Source organism: Podarcis raffonei, chromosome 17 (genome assembly GCF_027172205.1).
Source record: "Podarcis raffonei isolate rPodRaf1 chromosome 17, rPodRaf1.pri, whole genome shotgun sequence".
NCBI lineage: Eukaryota > Metazoa > Chordata > Lepidosauria > Squamata > Lacertidae > Podarcis > Podarcis raffonei.
In genome coordinates, this window is record NC_070618.1 from 22,903,976 (window position 1) to 22,918,855 (window position 14,880).

The 14,880-nt window shown below is 45.0% G+C and overlaps 1 protein-coding gene across 1 annotated transcript in view; it reads left to right on the forward strand.

Annotated features, from left to right (window-relative positions):
- SVEP1 (sushi, von Willebrand factor type A, EGF and pentraxin domain containing 1) overlaps positions 1-14,880 on the forward strand; it is a 128,201-nt gene that overhangs the window by 97,178 nt on the left and 16,143 nt on the right. The window contains exons 38-46 of the mRNA XM_053372176.1: positions 197-2,991; positions 4,573-4,798; positions 6,076-6,231; positions 8,665-8,728; positions 9,177-9,350; positions 10,483-10,659; positions 10,913-11,086; positions 11,513-11,689; positions 12,489-12,659. Coding sequence (XP_053228151.1) covers positions 197-2,991; positions 4,573-4,798; positions 6,076-6,231; positions 8,665-8,728; positions 9,177-9,350; positions 10,483-10,659; positions 10,913-11,086; positions 11,513-11,689; positions 12,489-12,659 — 4,114 coding nt within the window. The remainder of the gene's footprint in view (positions 1-196; positions 2,992-4,572; positions 4,799-6,075; positions 6,232-8,664; positions 8,729-9,176; positions 9,351-10,482; positions 10,660-10,912; positions 11,087-11,512; positions 11,690-12,488; positions 12,660-14,880) is intronic.

Sequence of the window (14,880 nt, forward strand, 5' to 3'; positions counted from 1 at the left end):
TGCCCCACCTCAGTTGCACAGAGAAAGACTGGAATTTGTGATAATCTTTAACTCTTTAAGTGCGGGGGAGTGGGAATGGTATCAGTTGGTCTTGGAATCAAAGCCTTAACATTTATGAACTGTCAGAAGTCAGTGTTTATCTGCTAGGTGTGTGACGTTTTATAAGCCCTAAAGTCTGTTCTGGTCCATTTTACAGGTTGCAACAGGGCGTTCCTTTGGGAGCGAAGTGAGATTTCGGTGCAATGCTGGTTATCAGCTGAATGGAAGTGCAACGTTCACTTGCCAAGCTAACCGCCAGTGGCAGAGTGAAACCCTTCCTTCCTGCACCCTTGTCACTTGTGCAAAACCACCTTCTCTCCGGCACGGCTTCAGCAAGGGAGAAAGTTTTGAAGTGGGAGCAAAAGTCAGGTTCTTCTGCGACGAAGGCTATGAGCTGATCGGAGATGCCTCCTGGACTTGTCAGAACTCTGGGGTGTGGAACCGAAAACAAAACCCCAAATGCGTCCCGGCAAAGTGCTCCGAGCCCCCGCTAATTGAGAATCAGCTGGTCATGAAGGAGCTGGCTGGCCAAGTAGGCGTGGTCCACTTTTCATGCAAAGAGGGCTTCGCTTTGCACGGTGCCTCTGTATTGAAATGTTTGACGTCACAACAGTGGAACGATTCTTTCCCTGTCTGCCAAGCCGTACTGTGCCCTCGGCCGCCTTATATCCCCTTTTCGGACTCCGTGGTGTCTTCCCTTCATTTTGGCAGCACCGTGAGCTACACGTGCATGGATGGGTTTTTGCTGAAAGGTGTTTCGACCATCAGCTGCCAAGCCGACGGTACATGGAGTGCCCCGCTGCCGGAATGCATTCCGGTGGAGTGCCCACAGCCGGCGGAAGTTCAGAACGGCATTGTAGACGTCCAAGGCCTTACCTACCTCAGCACTGCCCTGTATAATTGCAAACCGGGCTTTGAGCTAGTGGGGAACATGACCATACTTTGCGGGGAGGACGGCCACTGGCTTGGAAGGAAGCCAACGTGCAAGCCCATTGAGTGTTCCAAGCCAAGGGAAATTCAGAATGGCCGATATTCATACGTTGACCTGCACTACAGGCAGACAGTCACCTACTCATGTGACAGAGGATTCCAGCTCGAAGGGGAAAGTGTCCTGAGCTGCCTGGAGACAAGGGAGTGGGATGCGGAGTTTCCCTCTTGCAGAGCTATCAACTGCGATCCTCCGCAGCCCATTGAGAACGGCTTTGTCGAAGGTGCAGATTACAGCTATGGCGCTATGGTGATATACAGCTGTATGCCAGGCTTTCAGCTCTCAGGTCTTGCCATGCAGACTTGTGAAGAGTCTGGTTGGTCTAGTGTTAGCCCAGTATGCCTGCCGACCGATTGTGGCCTTCCTCCCCATATAGATTTCGGGGGGTATATAACAATTAGCAGCGATGAAAAGCTTTTTGACCATGGAGGAGGGTTTGAAGAGCAGTTCCCTACTGCCAGCCCACCTTTTTACTCCCTAATACTTGATAACCAGAAAGACATGCAAAGTTATTCAAAGGCCATTAACACGCTGCCATTGTCAGGGTATTTATATGGGACTATGGTGCTGTATAGCTGCTACCCTGGCTACGAACTCTTAGGGAATTCCAAGCTGGCTTGCCAAGAGGACGGCATGTGGAACGGCAGTGCCCCTGTCTGCATCTCCAGCCAGTGCGAATTGCTGCCGCACCCGGAAAACGGCTTCACGAATTTTACAGAGAACACGCTTGGTAGTTCAGTGAAGTATACCTGCAAACCAGGGTATAAGCTGATGGGCTCAGAAACGAGGCTTTGTATGCCCAATGGGCAATGGAGTAGCAAAGCCCCGACTTGCAAAATAGTATCATGCACGGGGCTTAGCAGGCCCATGAATGGCACAATAAGAGGGGAAGGTCGCACTTACGGGAGCATGGTCCACTATGAGTGCGACCCTGGGTTTCAGTTAAATGGTCCAGGTAAGAGAACGTGCCAGGCCGATCAGAATTGGGATGGGGATGAGCCGATCTGCCTTCCCATTTCCTGCGGCCAAATCCCTAATCTAGAGAACGGCCAAGTGCTAGGAGAGGAATATACGTTCCAAAAACATATCGAGTACAGCTGCAAAGAAGGTTTCGTCCTGGAAGGGGACCAGAGGAGAGTCTGCCTTGCAGACGGACAATGGAGTGGAAGATCTCCATTTTGCAGGGTGATACAATGTGCTGAACCACCGGCGCTTCGTCACGGGCAGACTAGTGGGTCAGAATTTGGCTTTGGGAAGAGAATTGAGCATCGCTGTGACGAAGGGTATGTATTGCGTGGTGCATCCGTACGTATCTGTCAGGCTGACGGTAACTGGGATAGAGAGGCTCCTTTCTGTGAGTCTGTCAGCTGTGGGCCTCCTGAAGACATCTCTCACGGCTTTCTGAACGGCTCGGTCTTCACTTATGGGAAATATATAAAGTACATCTGCTTTCCTGGCTATGAGTTACAGGGGAACCCAGTGAGGCAGTGTATGGCTAATGGGATGTGGAATGGAACAGCCCCCTCTTGCGTGCCTTGCGAATGCCCTGTGCCCGTGATTCAGAATGGGGAAGTTATAGGCAACCATTTCAGCTGTGGCCAGAGGGTAGAGTTTCAGTGCCTGGAAGGTTTCAAGCTGCTAGGACCCACAGAAATCACGTGCGAAGCTGCCGGCAGATGGAGTTCTGGCTTTCCGCACTGCGGGCAGATCTCGTGCGGCCCCCCGCCAACGATCCCCAACGCATTCATCAACGGGAGCAGCTCTGTAGACCAGAATGCCATCGTTTATAATTGCGAACTGGGCTACGTGATGCAAGGGAGATCGGAATTGACGTGCACGGAAGCAGGAGCCTGGAGCAAGCCGTATCCAAGCTGCACCTTACTGACTTGCGGGCCACCACCTTCTGTCCTTCACGCAGTTGCCGTTGGAGAGTCGCAAGCCTATGGGAGCAAAGTCCAGTACAGGTAAGAAGAGTTCACATGGCAGTGTAAGAGTCTTAGGCCTGGGTGATACCTGGTTTCCAGCATTGCAGTATATCACCAGCAAAAGCATCGTGACATACCAATAAATCATGATGTCTGAAATAAGGAGGGAACTATGTAGAGTCATTGGCTGGCTTCGTGGTTTTTCCAGCATTGTGGTTTTTGCCAGCGCCTGCTCTTTTGAGTCACAGCCACTTGCAAGAGGCAGGGGAGAGCTGAACCGGCAGAGTTAACAGGGACTACAGAAACAGAGAGAAGCCCGTGCTGGCTTCACTGTTTCCCCCACAATCATTGTTTTTGCATAGCACACAAACACGATTGGTGATATGTTGCCAGGTCAAAAATTATGAAACCGATATCACAATATGGACTTCCAACTGGCTTTGGACGATATATCAATATACAGTGGTACCTTGGTTTACGAATTTAATGCCTTCCGGAAGTCTGTTCTGAAACCAAAGCATTCTTAAACCAAGGCGTGCTTTCCCATAGCAGTGGCGGGACTCAATTTACAAATGGATCACACTCAACAGGAAGCGGAACATGTTCTGCTTCCAAGGCAAAGTTCACAAACCAAAACACCTACTTCCGGGTTTACAGAGTTCTTAATCCAAGTTGTTCATAAACTAAGCTGTTCTTAAACCAAGGTACCACTGTATTTACCAGCCCTAGTCTGCCTTAGAATGCCTAGCATCACATACATACATACATACATACATACATACATACATAACTTGAGGTTGCCATCCTTTTTGCTCTGCCTACCTGCTAACCCTGCTTCCCCCATACCTAGCCAATCTCCCTTTATACCTGACCCAAACCCTCCTCTATTTACACCTCACCCATCCCCTCACAGCTCACTCCAACCTCCCATTCCACTCCCAACTAACCTTAAGCTCCTCCCCATCACAGCTCAGCCCACCTTTTAATGGGTTTTAACACCACTATTTAATGGAAATGAGGAGGCACTTCAAAGAACGGCTTACAAACTGCTCTCTGAAGCACCTCTCCATCTCCTTAAACCCTGCTTGGGTTGTTTTATGGCAAGCTTCCTTTCTCCCCTTACAAGAAGTAGGATTTGTTAAGTCATCAGACCCAGACATCCCCAACAGATGCTTGTTTTGTGTTTGCATTGTAAATGTATTTCACAAAGAACAAACGGTATTGGGGAAAGGAGGTGGCAGTTGGGAGTTGGTTGGTCATTCTGTTAGTTGATTATTTGAGAAGGTGGCTTCATGCAGGTGCTGTCTGGAGAAGTCTGTGAAGGCGGGCAAGCTATGGATTAATAACTTGTGTACTGCTATGAAGGAGCTTTGAAAACAAAAAAGGATTAAACCCTCTCTTGGGCTCAAGGGAGTGAAATGCATTGTATTCATTAATAGGTATCGAATGATATTTGTTGTTCAACTGTTGCCAACCTGACAAGTAAACATCTTCAAGTCTTGTGTAAGGCATCTTATTTTATCGCTGACAGATGTACCTTAGGATTTACTTCAGCAGTCAGTTCAGAGCATGCAATATGTACCTATTGCTGGTGACCCCAGTGTGACTTACATGTTGCAGATGTCTGGAGGGTTATGTGATGGAGACAGAAATGGACACCTGTACCTGTCAGGAAGATGGGCACTGGTCCCCTAATAGTATTTCCTGTTGCCCCAGAAAATGCTCCCTGCCAACAAATACAACCAATGTAATTATTTCTGGCGATGAGTTCACTGTGAACCAGAGCATTACCTTATCATGCCAAGAAGGCTATATTCTGAATGGAGCAAACACTTCCACATGCCAGGTAAAGGTTTATTTCACTTTTGCTCTGTTTTAATCCTTGTCTTAATAGTCATATATCTGTGCCTAGTGAAGTCATTCCTGAAGAGCGAAATAATAATAATGTTATGGTAATACACCATGCTTTTATTCTGCTAAATGAAGACCGAACTGCATTGCTGTTTTAAAAAATATTGATCTGAAAATAATCCTCCCTTGTAACCTTTTTATAACAGCACCATTCCAGACTGGCAGCACAATCCTATGCATGCCTACTCGGAAATAAGTCCCAGTGCAATGAATGGGAGTTATTCTCAGGGAAGTGTGTATACAGTGGTACCTCAGGTTACATACGCTCCAGGTTACAGACTCCGCTAACCCAGAAATTTTGCTTTGCTTCAGGATGAGAACAGAAATCGCACAGCAGCGGTGCAACTGCAGCAGGAGGCCCCATTAGCTAAAGTGGTGCTTCAGGTTAAGAACAGTTTCAGGTTAAGAACAGACCTCCGGAATGAATTAAGTACTTAACCTGAGGTACCACTGTATTAGGATTGCACCCTTAGTGTTAAATTTAGAGGAAGTTAATTAGGTTATTTGAAAGGCCAGACATTCCATGCCACCTTAATAAAACTTAACATATGAGAATTGTGTCAAATTATCCTCCTTAGAGAAGCGTGGACCTGCTCCTATTAGGTAATGGAGTTTTATCCTTTTGTTTTTCTAGATGCATTTTGATTAATATAGTTCCTGGAAACTGTTAAACGACTTGATTAGCAAGCAATGGTTGCATCGTTGTCATTTGCCATGGAACTATGTCTACAAAATTTGGAATATTTAGAATAAAAAATGCTATTTAGCAATTTGGAATAAATTCTTGCTGCTAAATAATGTCTGCTCAACATTTCTTGATCCAAATAATGCTTTCTGCATGAATAAACACCTTTCTGCTAATCGTCAGATCTCAATTCCAAAAAGTGCAAGTTGCAATCTATAAAAGCACAGGACATGCCATACCCCTGACACCATTCTAAAAAGCCCATCGTCCCAGACCACTGGTTCTGCTAGCTAGGGATGATGGGAGTTGTAGTCCAAAAACAGCTAGAGACCCAAGTTTGGGAAACCCTGGTCTAGGTAATTGTGAACGTCCCAATTCTTCAGTCCAGTCATTTCTTAAACTCTGCATATCAAACTTATTTGTTGCTAGGCTGCTTACACTTTATATATCTTGTGAAAAGAAAAAAGAAATTTGTTGCTTCTGTGTTGCTTAGCAAGCCATGGAGATACTTTCCCCCCTCTTTTTAGAATAACGGTAACTGGATGCCATTATTTTCAAGCGAGATCTGTGCTCCTGTTTCCTGTGGAAAACCTGAGGCTCCAGAACATGGAATAATGATTGGCAACAGATACAGTTACAAAGACATGGTTCTTTATCAATGCAGTTCTGGTTATGAGTTGGAAGTAAGTCCATTCAATCTTTTCTTCATTCTGTTGGTTAGCATGTTGCCCAGTAGATGGCATGCTAGGTTAAAATCAATGTGTCCTTTTATTGGGAAAAGCTTCTTACAACCATCATTTGCACTTGAGAATAACATACAAGTGTGCTGCATCGCTTATGATGTGCATCTTATTTGCCACTCATTAAACCACGGGAATTGGCAAAGCCATTCTCAAAAGAATTAAGTCACAAAACTATACGTCCAATGCACCTTTCAAACTGGTACACTAGAAAGTGGATCCAAGTTGGGATGATTGCTTGTGAAGCTTTAGTTGTAGGTCTGCATCTGTTAAGACAGGAACTATAGCTGCATCTCCATGTGTAACACAATGAGGAGCAAATAAACTGGTAGTTCAGAGATGAGAAAGCTGTGGCACTTCAAATTGCAGGCAGCAAATTTTATTTTTGACTCTCTTGCTGTACAAAAACAAAACGAACCTGAAAGTAGGAAAGTAGCACACCAGGAAGAAGGCTGGGTAAGAATTTTTCAGCCTGTATATTTGTTGTTCATAATAACAACACATGGGTAGGCAAACTAAGGCCCAGAGGCCGGATCCAGCCCAACTGCCTTCTAAATCCGGCCCGCAGACTCTCCGGGAATCAGCGTGTTTTTACATGAGTAGAATGAGTCCTTTTATTTAAAATGCATCTCTGGGTTGTTTGTGGAGCATAGGAATGCGTTCATTTCCCCCCAAAAAAATATATAGTCCGGCCCCCCACAAGGTCTGAGGGACAGTGGACCGGCCCCCTGCTGAAAAAGTTTGCTGACCCCTGTAATAACACAATACCTTGGGAGGGGAAAGTAGTTGTTTATTTATTATTTAAAATGTTTGTATGCTGCCCTTGTGTAAGCAAATTCCCAAATATTTCACAATAACATTAAAATGGTAAAACGCAGTGGAACTCAGTGGCCAAAGATGAACACAATAGTATCAGGAAGGAAAACGAGAGAAAGCGCTTTTTAAAAATCAGATCAGTTTTAATGACGCAAGTGGGACCTGCAACAAAATGTGGCTTTGCAAAGTGTTCCCTTTCATGACTTTAGCCAGCCAAAAAAACCTCCCCAGATACTCCATTTCCTTTACCTCCTCCACCTCACAATACTCACTTGGCATTCCGTGTCAGAGGCTAGTCTGGATCAGAAGACTGGGGAATGCAGTCGCAGGAAAAGCAGCTCCTAACAGAAGAGGAGGGGGAATATTCACACACACACACACACACACACACACACACACACCGTTTGCTTCCAGCATTTCCAGAAGCAGGGAGACAGACAGACGCAGAAGCTGCTCAGTTGAGAGAGGAGCTAACCAGCTATGAGATAGTAGCTAAGCAACCAGAAGGGAGGGAGCAGCTGGGCGATACATCATTCAAGAGTGGGGGAGAACCCCCTCCCTCCCCCTTAACTTGGAGGTCCGAGTGTGTCAGAGAACAAAGAAGACATTGGGAGGAGGGAGGAACTTCCCATTGGAGCACTTTCTGCTGCGGAAGTGGGGAGAAGTCAGAGTAGGCAACTCATATCCTTGTGGAGGGCTGCCTGTTTGTGCTTGTAAAAGAATGCTGTAATAAAAAGACTATAAATCTACCAAGAGATGGGGAACTCCCATACTTGACATTTCATGACCATTGCTTAATCTTCATTGAACTTTGTCTGGGGTACCACTCCTCTTCAGTTCCCATTGATTGGTTGTGTGGGATGGGGTTTACCTGGACCCCATCCCCCCAAATATTTTATTGAAGTTGCCAACCACTAGGACCTTGCAAGCAGAAGGGAGGTCTAAAAAAAAGAAGAAGGTGTAACAACTGAACAGAGTGAATCCAGTGACAGTCCCATCCCATGTTGTCATAGTACACATTGTCCAACTGAAAACACCACCTTTCCTTAAGATGAAGACTGCCAACAGGAACTCTCTGGATGTGAGAAACCCATCCAAGAAGTTGCAGGTGCTTTCTTCTTACAGCATTCTCTTCTTAAGCCAACCACAGTCTAGTATGTGCAATGTATTGAGCACTTTCCCCCTTTGCTTCCATAGGAAGTTGCCAACCCAGCTCTCCCCCACAGACTTATGAGAGAACGCTTTCATATTTCTTCGATAATGCTTTTCTACTTCCGTTATTCCTTGGGTTGTACCCAGTAGCTGTGCATGCAGGAGATAGCTTGTGCAATCAATTTTATCCTTTTCCCTCCTCCTCCTCTCAGCTCCAGAGGTTGGGCCCCTCCAGGACTGTGTGGGCTTTGTTATACAGGGCTTCAGTGGGGGAGGAGAATCTGCTAGAATTAGCTGGTGCACCTTGCCCAAAGATCTGCTGGTCTAAGATTCCTCTGTCCAATATCAGATTTCCTGTGAGAATAGGAAGTTTTGTGCTCTTTTCTGAATTATTCTTTTACCCGATAGGGTGATGCAGAGCGTATTTGTGGAGCAGATAAACTCTGGAGTGGAGCAACACCAGTCTGCAGAAGTAAGCGATGCATTAATTTTATGTCAAGCTTAATTTGAACATGGCTTCCCCCTCCCCCCCCCCAAGGTGCAATATTGGAATATGTTGTGTAGCTCAGCGGAGTCTGTTTGGGTCCTTTGCAGAGATTCTGAGATGCTCCTCCCCCCCCCCCCATTTTCCTAGTAATTAAACATCTGCAAACTCATCCATACCAGCAAAGTAAACAAAGCTAAGTGCAGTCGTACCTTGGATCCCAAACACCTTGCAAGTCAAAAGTTTTGGCTCCTGAACACCGCAAATCTAGAAGTGAGTGTTCTGGTTTGCAAACGTTCTTTGGAACCCGAACGTCCGATGTGCCTTCCGCAGGTTCCACAGGTTCCTGCCACCAATTGGAAGCTGCGCCTTGGTTTCCAAACATTTTGGAAGTTGAACGCTTTACTGAAAAGATCACCTGTGTGTTTTCATTCAGAGATATCCTGTGGGCCCCCTGAACCAATAGATAATGGATCCATTATTGGCAAAGATTTTGTGCTTGGAGATGAAGTTCTCTACAATTGCGATCAGGGATTTGAGCTACAGGGGCCAGCTCGAAGGATTTGCCATGTCAACAAGAAGTGGAGCCCCTCAGCCCCTACGTGTGTGAGTAAGTAAATATCAGTGTCAGTTGACAAAAGTTCTCCACATTAGGTAAATTTCAGTAGAAACGCAAAGCCTTCTCCTTCCTGTAGTTGCCACAGGCAAAGCCATGTTGGTGGTCATGTAACAAGGGAGAAGAAAGAATGGGTGTCTTCGTTTCCCCCCAGAATTGTTTTATTAGTCCTTTACCCCCCCCCCCCGATAATCTTTATTGTTTTTTTAATTACATACTGTACATACACATATTGCATTACATTTTACATTTATATTTGCTCCTAGGAGCTGACTTCCCTCCTTCTTTCTTCTGGCTTTTTTATATCGTTTCTAAGTTTTTCGCATTTTCCTTATGCATTTTTTATATTGTTATTCTTCCTCCACATTTGTCCATAAAATATCTGTAAACAAATAAATCCTTCTATACATACGATGCTTGTTGTCTGTCTATTTTCATTTACACCTACTGTTTATTACATTGGTCACATTGTATATTTTACTTCTTATTGTTATTATTGTCCAATAAAATTTTATTGGACAGTTTTATTGTTTTATTTGTCCTAGTGTTATATTTATTGTTTATTGAAGCCATGAATTGCCCTTCTTCCAAAAGGGAGCCCAGAGCAATGTACAACAATAAAAACAACAAAACCCACCGGTAGGTAAAACACACATGTGTTCCAAAAAATCTATATCAGAAACCAAAATAATTTTTTTAAAAAACCCAGGATCACCTGAACATAAGATGAGTCATGCTGGACCAGTCATTGGCCATCACTGCCTCCCATGGGAGTAAATTCCATGTGGTGTGTAGAAAAGTGCTTCCTCCTTTCTGTCTTGAATCTTCTCAGCTTCATTCATAAAATTCCCCCAAGTTTTAGCGTTATAAAAGAGGAAGGAAAACCTCCCTGTGTCCACTTTCCCTACAGAACCGTTTGCTGCTGTTAGGCATTAGACCATGACCTGGTTTGCACAACACAGTAAAGCGAACTATGGCTTACTGAGACTGTAAGAACATGTGGTCTCTCAGAGAGGGCTTCCACACCATGCTAAGCCAAGCCAAGGTTTTGCTTACCATATCGTTCAAGCCCTGGCTCATGATTAAGCTCTTTCTCCACTGACCACAAGCTTCTTTTCTCTTGCAGGCATAAGATGTGAACCACCTCCAAGAGTGGAAAATGCATTGCCTGTGGTCGTAGAGAAAACATACTACAGAAGCAACATATCCTTTGTATGCAATTTTGGATATCACTTGCTTGGACCCGAAAACATCACCTGCTTGGCCAATGGAACTTGGAGTAAACCCTTTCCGTCCTGCAAAGGTGATTTTTGGGTTGTGTTTTGCATTTGTGAGTGTCCTGCTAGTTTTCTTGTTCATGGGGACACAGGCGATCTGTTTATACACCGTCCTCTTATTCCAAACGAGTGAGAGGTCCAGATTGTCTTCACAGAAATCCACATCTTCAGAGGGGTGTTAGGGAGCCCTGATAGACTCTCGTTGCTCTTCTGATGCTTCTCTTGTTAAACGATTCACTGCAAAGAAACAATTGTCCTAATTAACTTACCATTGTTTAGAAACCAGATGTGAAGATCCAGAATTCATTGAGAATGGGAATGCTGTCTATGAAAACAACACAGTTGGCAGCAGGGCTGCGTATTATTGCAACAGAGGGTACAGCTTAGAAGGGGAGCCCATTGCAGAGTGCACAGAAGCAGGAACGTGGAGCCATCCTATACCTCAGTGCAGACGTATGTTCACTTCTCAATAATGGAAACTAGCTTTACTTGTTTTTGACTCCTACAGTTTTCACTTTTATTGCTTTCATTGCTATATCTGTTTGGTGACTTCCATGCCACCATTGGCAGAGAATAATAATAATAATAATAAATTTTATTTATATCCCGCCCTCCCCAGCCGAAGCTGGGCTCAGGGCGGCTAACAACAATCAAAATAATCCATTTCTTCTTAATGTATATGTATGGATAAGTACTACACTGTTACACATACATTTAAAATAATGGACAGAATACCTAAATGAACAGGTTACAGCTTTCGTTGTGGACTAAATACTGTATAAGTAAGCCTATTTTTCAGTGGTAGCATAATTTAACTAAGTAAGGATATGTCAGGTTTGTTTACTATCTGCATTTCCCCTCTCTTCCTACGGTTAACAGCAAATCCGTGCCCTGTGCCATTCATAATCCCAGAAAATGCCCTCCTATCGGAGACAACTTTTTATGTCGGGCAAAAGGTATTTATCAAATGCCGAGAGGGCTATCAGCTTCGAGGGCCATCTGTCATAACCTGTAATTCTGATGAGGCATGGACTCCGACTAGAGCTAAATGTGAAAGTAAGTAATATAATAATAATGAAAAGCGACTTTCGTTTTTATTGAGAATAGCTTTCAGCATTAAGCTCCTCTCTCCAGTGAAGCTAGAACACAAAACCAAGTCGACAAAGAGATTTTATAGGCCGGTCTGCATTAATTCACGTTCAGGTAAAAGTGCTGATTGTCATATCAATCGGTGTCAATCTGAGAGAGTTGGACATGCCTTGAAATCATGCCTAGTCTTCTGCCTGCGAAAGCTGAGATTCACATTTTGGGTATTATGTAAATGTAATGGGGGGACAGGGGCGTAGTGTGGGGGTCAGGGGGGCCATGGCCCCAGGCGCAAGATTTTGAAGGGGTACAACAAGGCACCACCATGTAAGCACCCCCTCACAGCTCTGTCCTGTGCCTGGGGGCCCCCACTTGACCCCGCCCCCAGAGAATGCAAATGGAGGGAGGACCCGGTGCTTTGAAGGCCCAATGATCTCCTTGGCTGTTGGGGCTTCAAAGTGCCATGTGTCCTTACGCCAGCTGATTGACAAGTGGACAGCCCCACCCACCTTTCAGATTTGGCCAGCAGCTGGGAGGGACCATATGGGAAGGTATAAGGAGCCCCAGCCTGTCAACCAAATCCATATGCAAACAACCATGTGCGTAGAAGTCAGGCATCCTTGCATATCTATAAATGCTGAAGTCAAATATGATATTCAGACTAATTACCACCACCCCCCAACCCCAAGCTCCCTGAATAGTCTTTCCAGAGTCAAATCGTGATGTGCTTTACCATTTAAATCACAGTTTCGTTATTGTGTCTGTTTAGAGATATCTTGTGGACCACCGGCTCACGTAGCAAATGCTTTGGTTCGGGGAACATTTTATCAGTACGGAGATGTGGTGACATACTCGTGCTACAGCGGATACATGCTGGAAGGCTCCCTACGAAGCGTTTGTTTAGAGAACGCAACCTGGACAACGCCACCAGCCTGCAGAGGTAAACAGACCTTTGCCATAACAGCTGTGCCAGAGGCCCATCCTGCCACATTCTCTAGCAATTGTATGATAGGTGCCCTCTAAAAAGAATTTCCCAGAGGTTTCCCCAGTGTTTACCATTAAAGAAGCACTGTCTATATAATATAATAATAAAAATTTTATTATTTATACCCCGCCCATCTGGCTGGGTTTCTCCAGCCACTCTGGGAGGTTCCCAACAGATTATTAAAAACACCAAACATTAAAAACTTCCCTAAACAGGGCTACCTTCAGACATCTTCTAAAAGTCAGATAGCTGTTTATTTGCTTGACGTCTGATGGGAGGGCGTTCCACAGGGCGGGCGCCACTACCAAGAAGTCCCTCTGCCTGGTTCCCTGTAACCTCAATTCTCGCAGTGAGGGAACCGCCAGAAGGCCCTTGGAGATGGACCTCAGTGTCCGGGTTGAACTATGAGGGTGGAGGTGCTGCTTCTAATATAGTCATGGTTTTGCTGTGCTGAATTTAGAGACAACATATTTCAGGAAACAGGCTTCCAAATTTAAAGGTTTTTAAAAAACAACAACACACACATCTTTTTTTAATCTTTTCTTTCCGTATTGCCATTACTACTGCTTTCAGGTTCTTACTTGGTTGTCCTCAATTGCTTTTGATGTAAGTTGCTTTGGGTCACTCTGTGAGAAAACATAACGAACAATAATGAACATAATAATTAAAATGGGGAGGTGGAGGACCATAAATGCCACCTTGAGGTAATAATGATAAAGGTAGCAATAATAGAATAAACTCCTCCCTCAGTTTAGCTGCGGGGCTACTCAAACTGGGAGGCGTGGAGCTGCTGTCACCCAACCTCCAACTGATATCTAGGTTAAACACAAAGCAACACACTATCCGACATCATCGTTCTTAAGGTTTGCTCTGCCCTGCCTTGCAGAATTGGCTGGCAGGGTGTTGGCAAATAACACACAGCCTGGTGCTGTGATGTTACCACTTGTCTTCCACTGGACGTTGCAAGGGAGGTGGAATGAAGATTTATCTGTTTCATATTTCCCGTAAAACTATCCCAGTTTTGTCAGGACAGTTCAGGAAATCACCATTGCATTTCGGCTCTGTGTTTCTCAAACATTGGGGGCAAGGGGTGAACTTCCAGAATTCTGTTTCCTTCCCTCCCACCCCAACCCCAACCATCCCATGCCAACCACCGGCTTGGCTAGTGAGTGCGTGGGTATTCTTGGATGTGGGTGGCGCTGTGGTCTAAACCACTGAGCCGCTTGGGCTTGCCGATCAGAAGCTCGGCGGTTCGAATCCTTGCAACAGGGCGAGTTCCTGTTGCTCTGTACCAGCTCCTGCCAACCTAGCAGTTTGAAAGCATGCCAGTGCAAGTAGATAAATAGGTACCACTGTGGCGGGAAGGTAAACGGCGTTTCCATGCGCTCTGGTTTCTGTCATGGTGTTCCGTTGTGCCAGAAGCAGTTTAGTCCTGCTGACCACATGACCCGGAAAGCTGTCTGTGGACAAATGCCGGCTCCCTTGGCCCAAAAGCGAGATGAACGCCACACCCCATAGTCATCTTTGACTGGACTTAACCATCCAGGGTCCTTTACCTTTACCTTTTTTACAGCAAGGATAAGCAAGGATGGCGCTGGTGTAAATTTTGTGTCTACATATGACAGTCTTATGCTGACCTGCACATTGCCCCAATCCAGCTGCATGCAGCAATTTGAGAGGATGTGGGATTATCCATCCCCAGCAAACATTGAGCATCTACAAAAAGAAATAACAACCAGCTTTATTGTATGCAACTCTTTAATCTATTAAATATCGTGCATTATTCATCCTCGCCTTTCTACCCAAAAAATGAGTAATAGAAAAAAAGGACCAAAGGCAGAAAGGGTCTTGTGTTCTCCTGATTCATGTCCCAGAGAGCTTTTTTAAAAAGAGAGAAAGGAAGAAGTGTATTATAAATAATGCAGACTATTTGCATTGCAAAAAGACCTCCAGCACCTAAGCCTTTGAAGGGCCTACATCAGAAGCAGCATGAAAGCAGTCAGCATCAATGACTCACGTGAACCCTGTAGGGCTTTAGCACCAATAAATAGTATTACAAAATGCCCCAGGTCTGCAAAATCAATACATTCTAACCCAATTAATGACATATTAATTAATACGAGTCTTACAAATAAAAATGCAGTGTGAGTACTTTAAGCTGGGACCATTTCTGAAC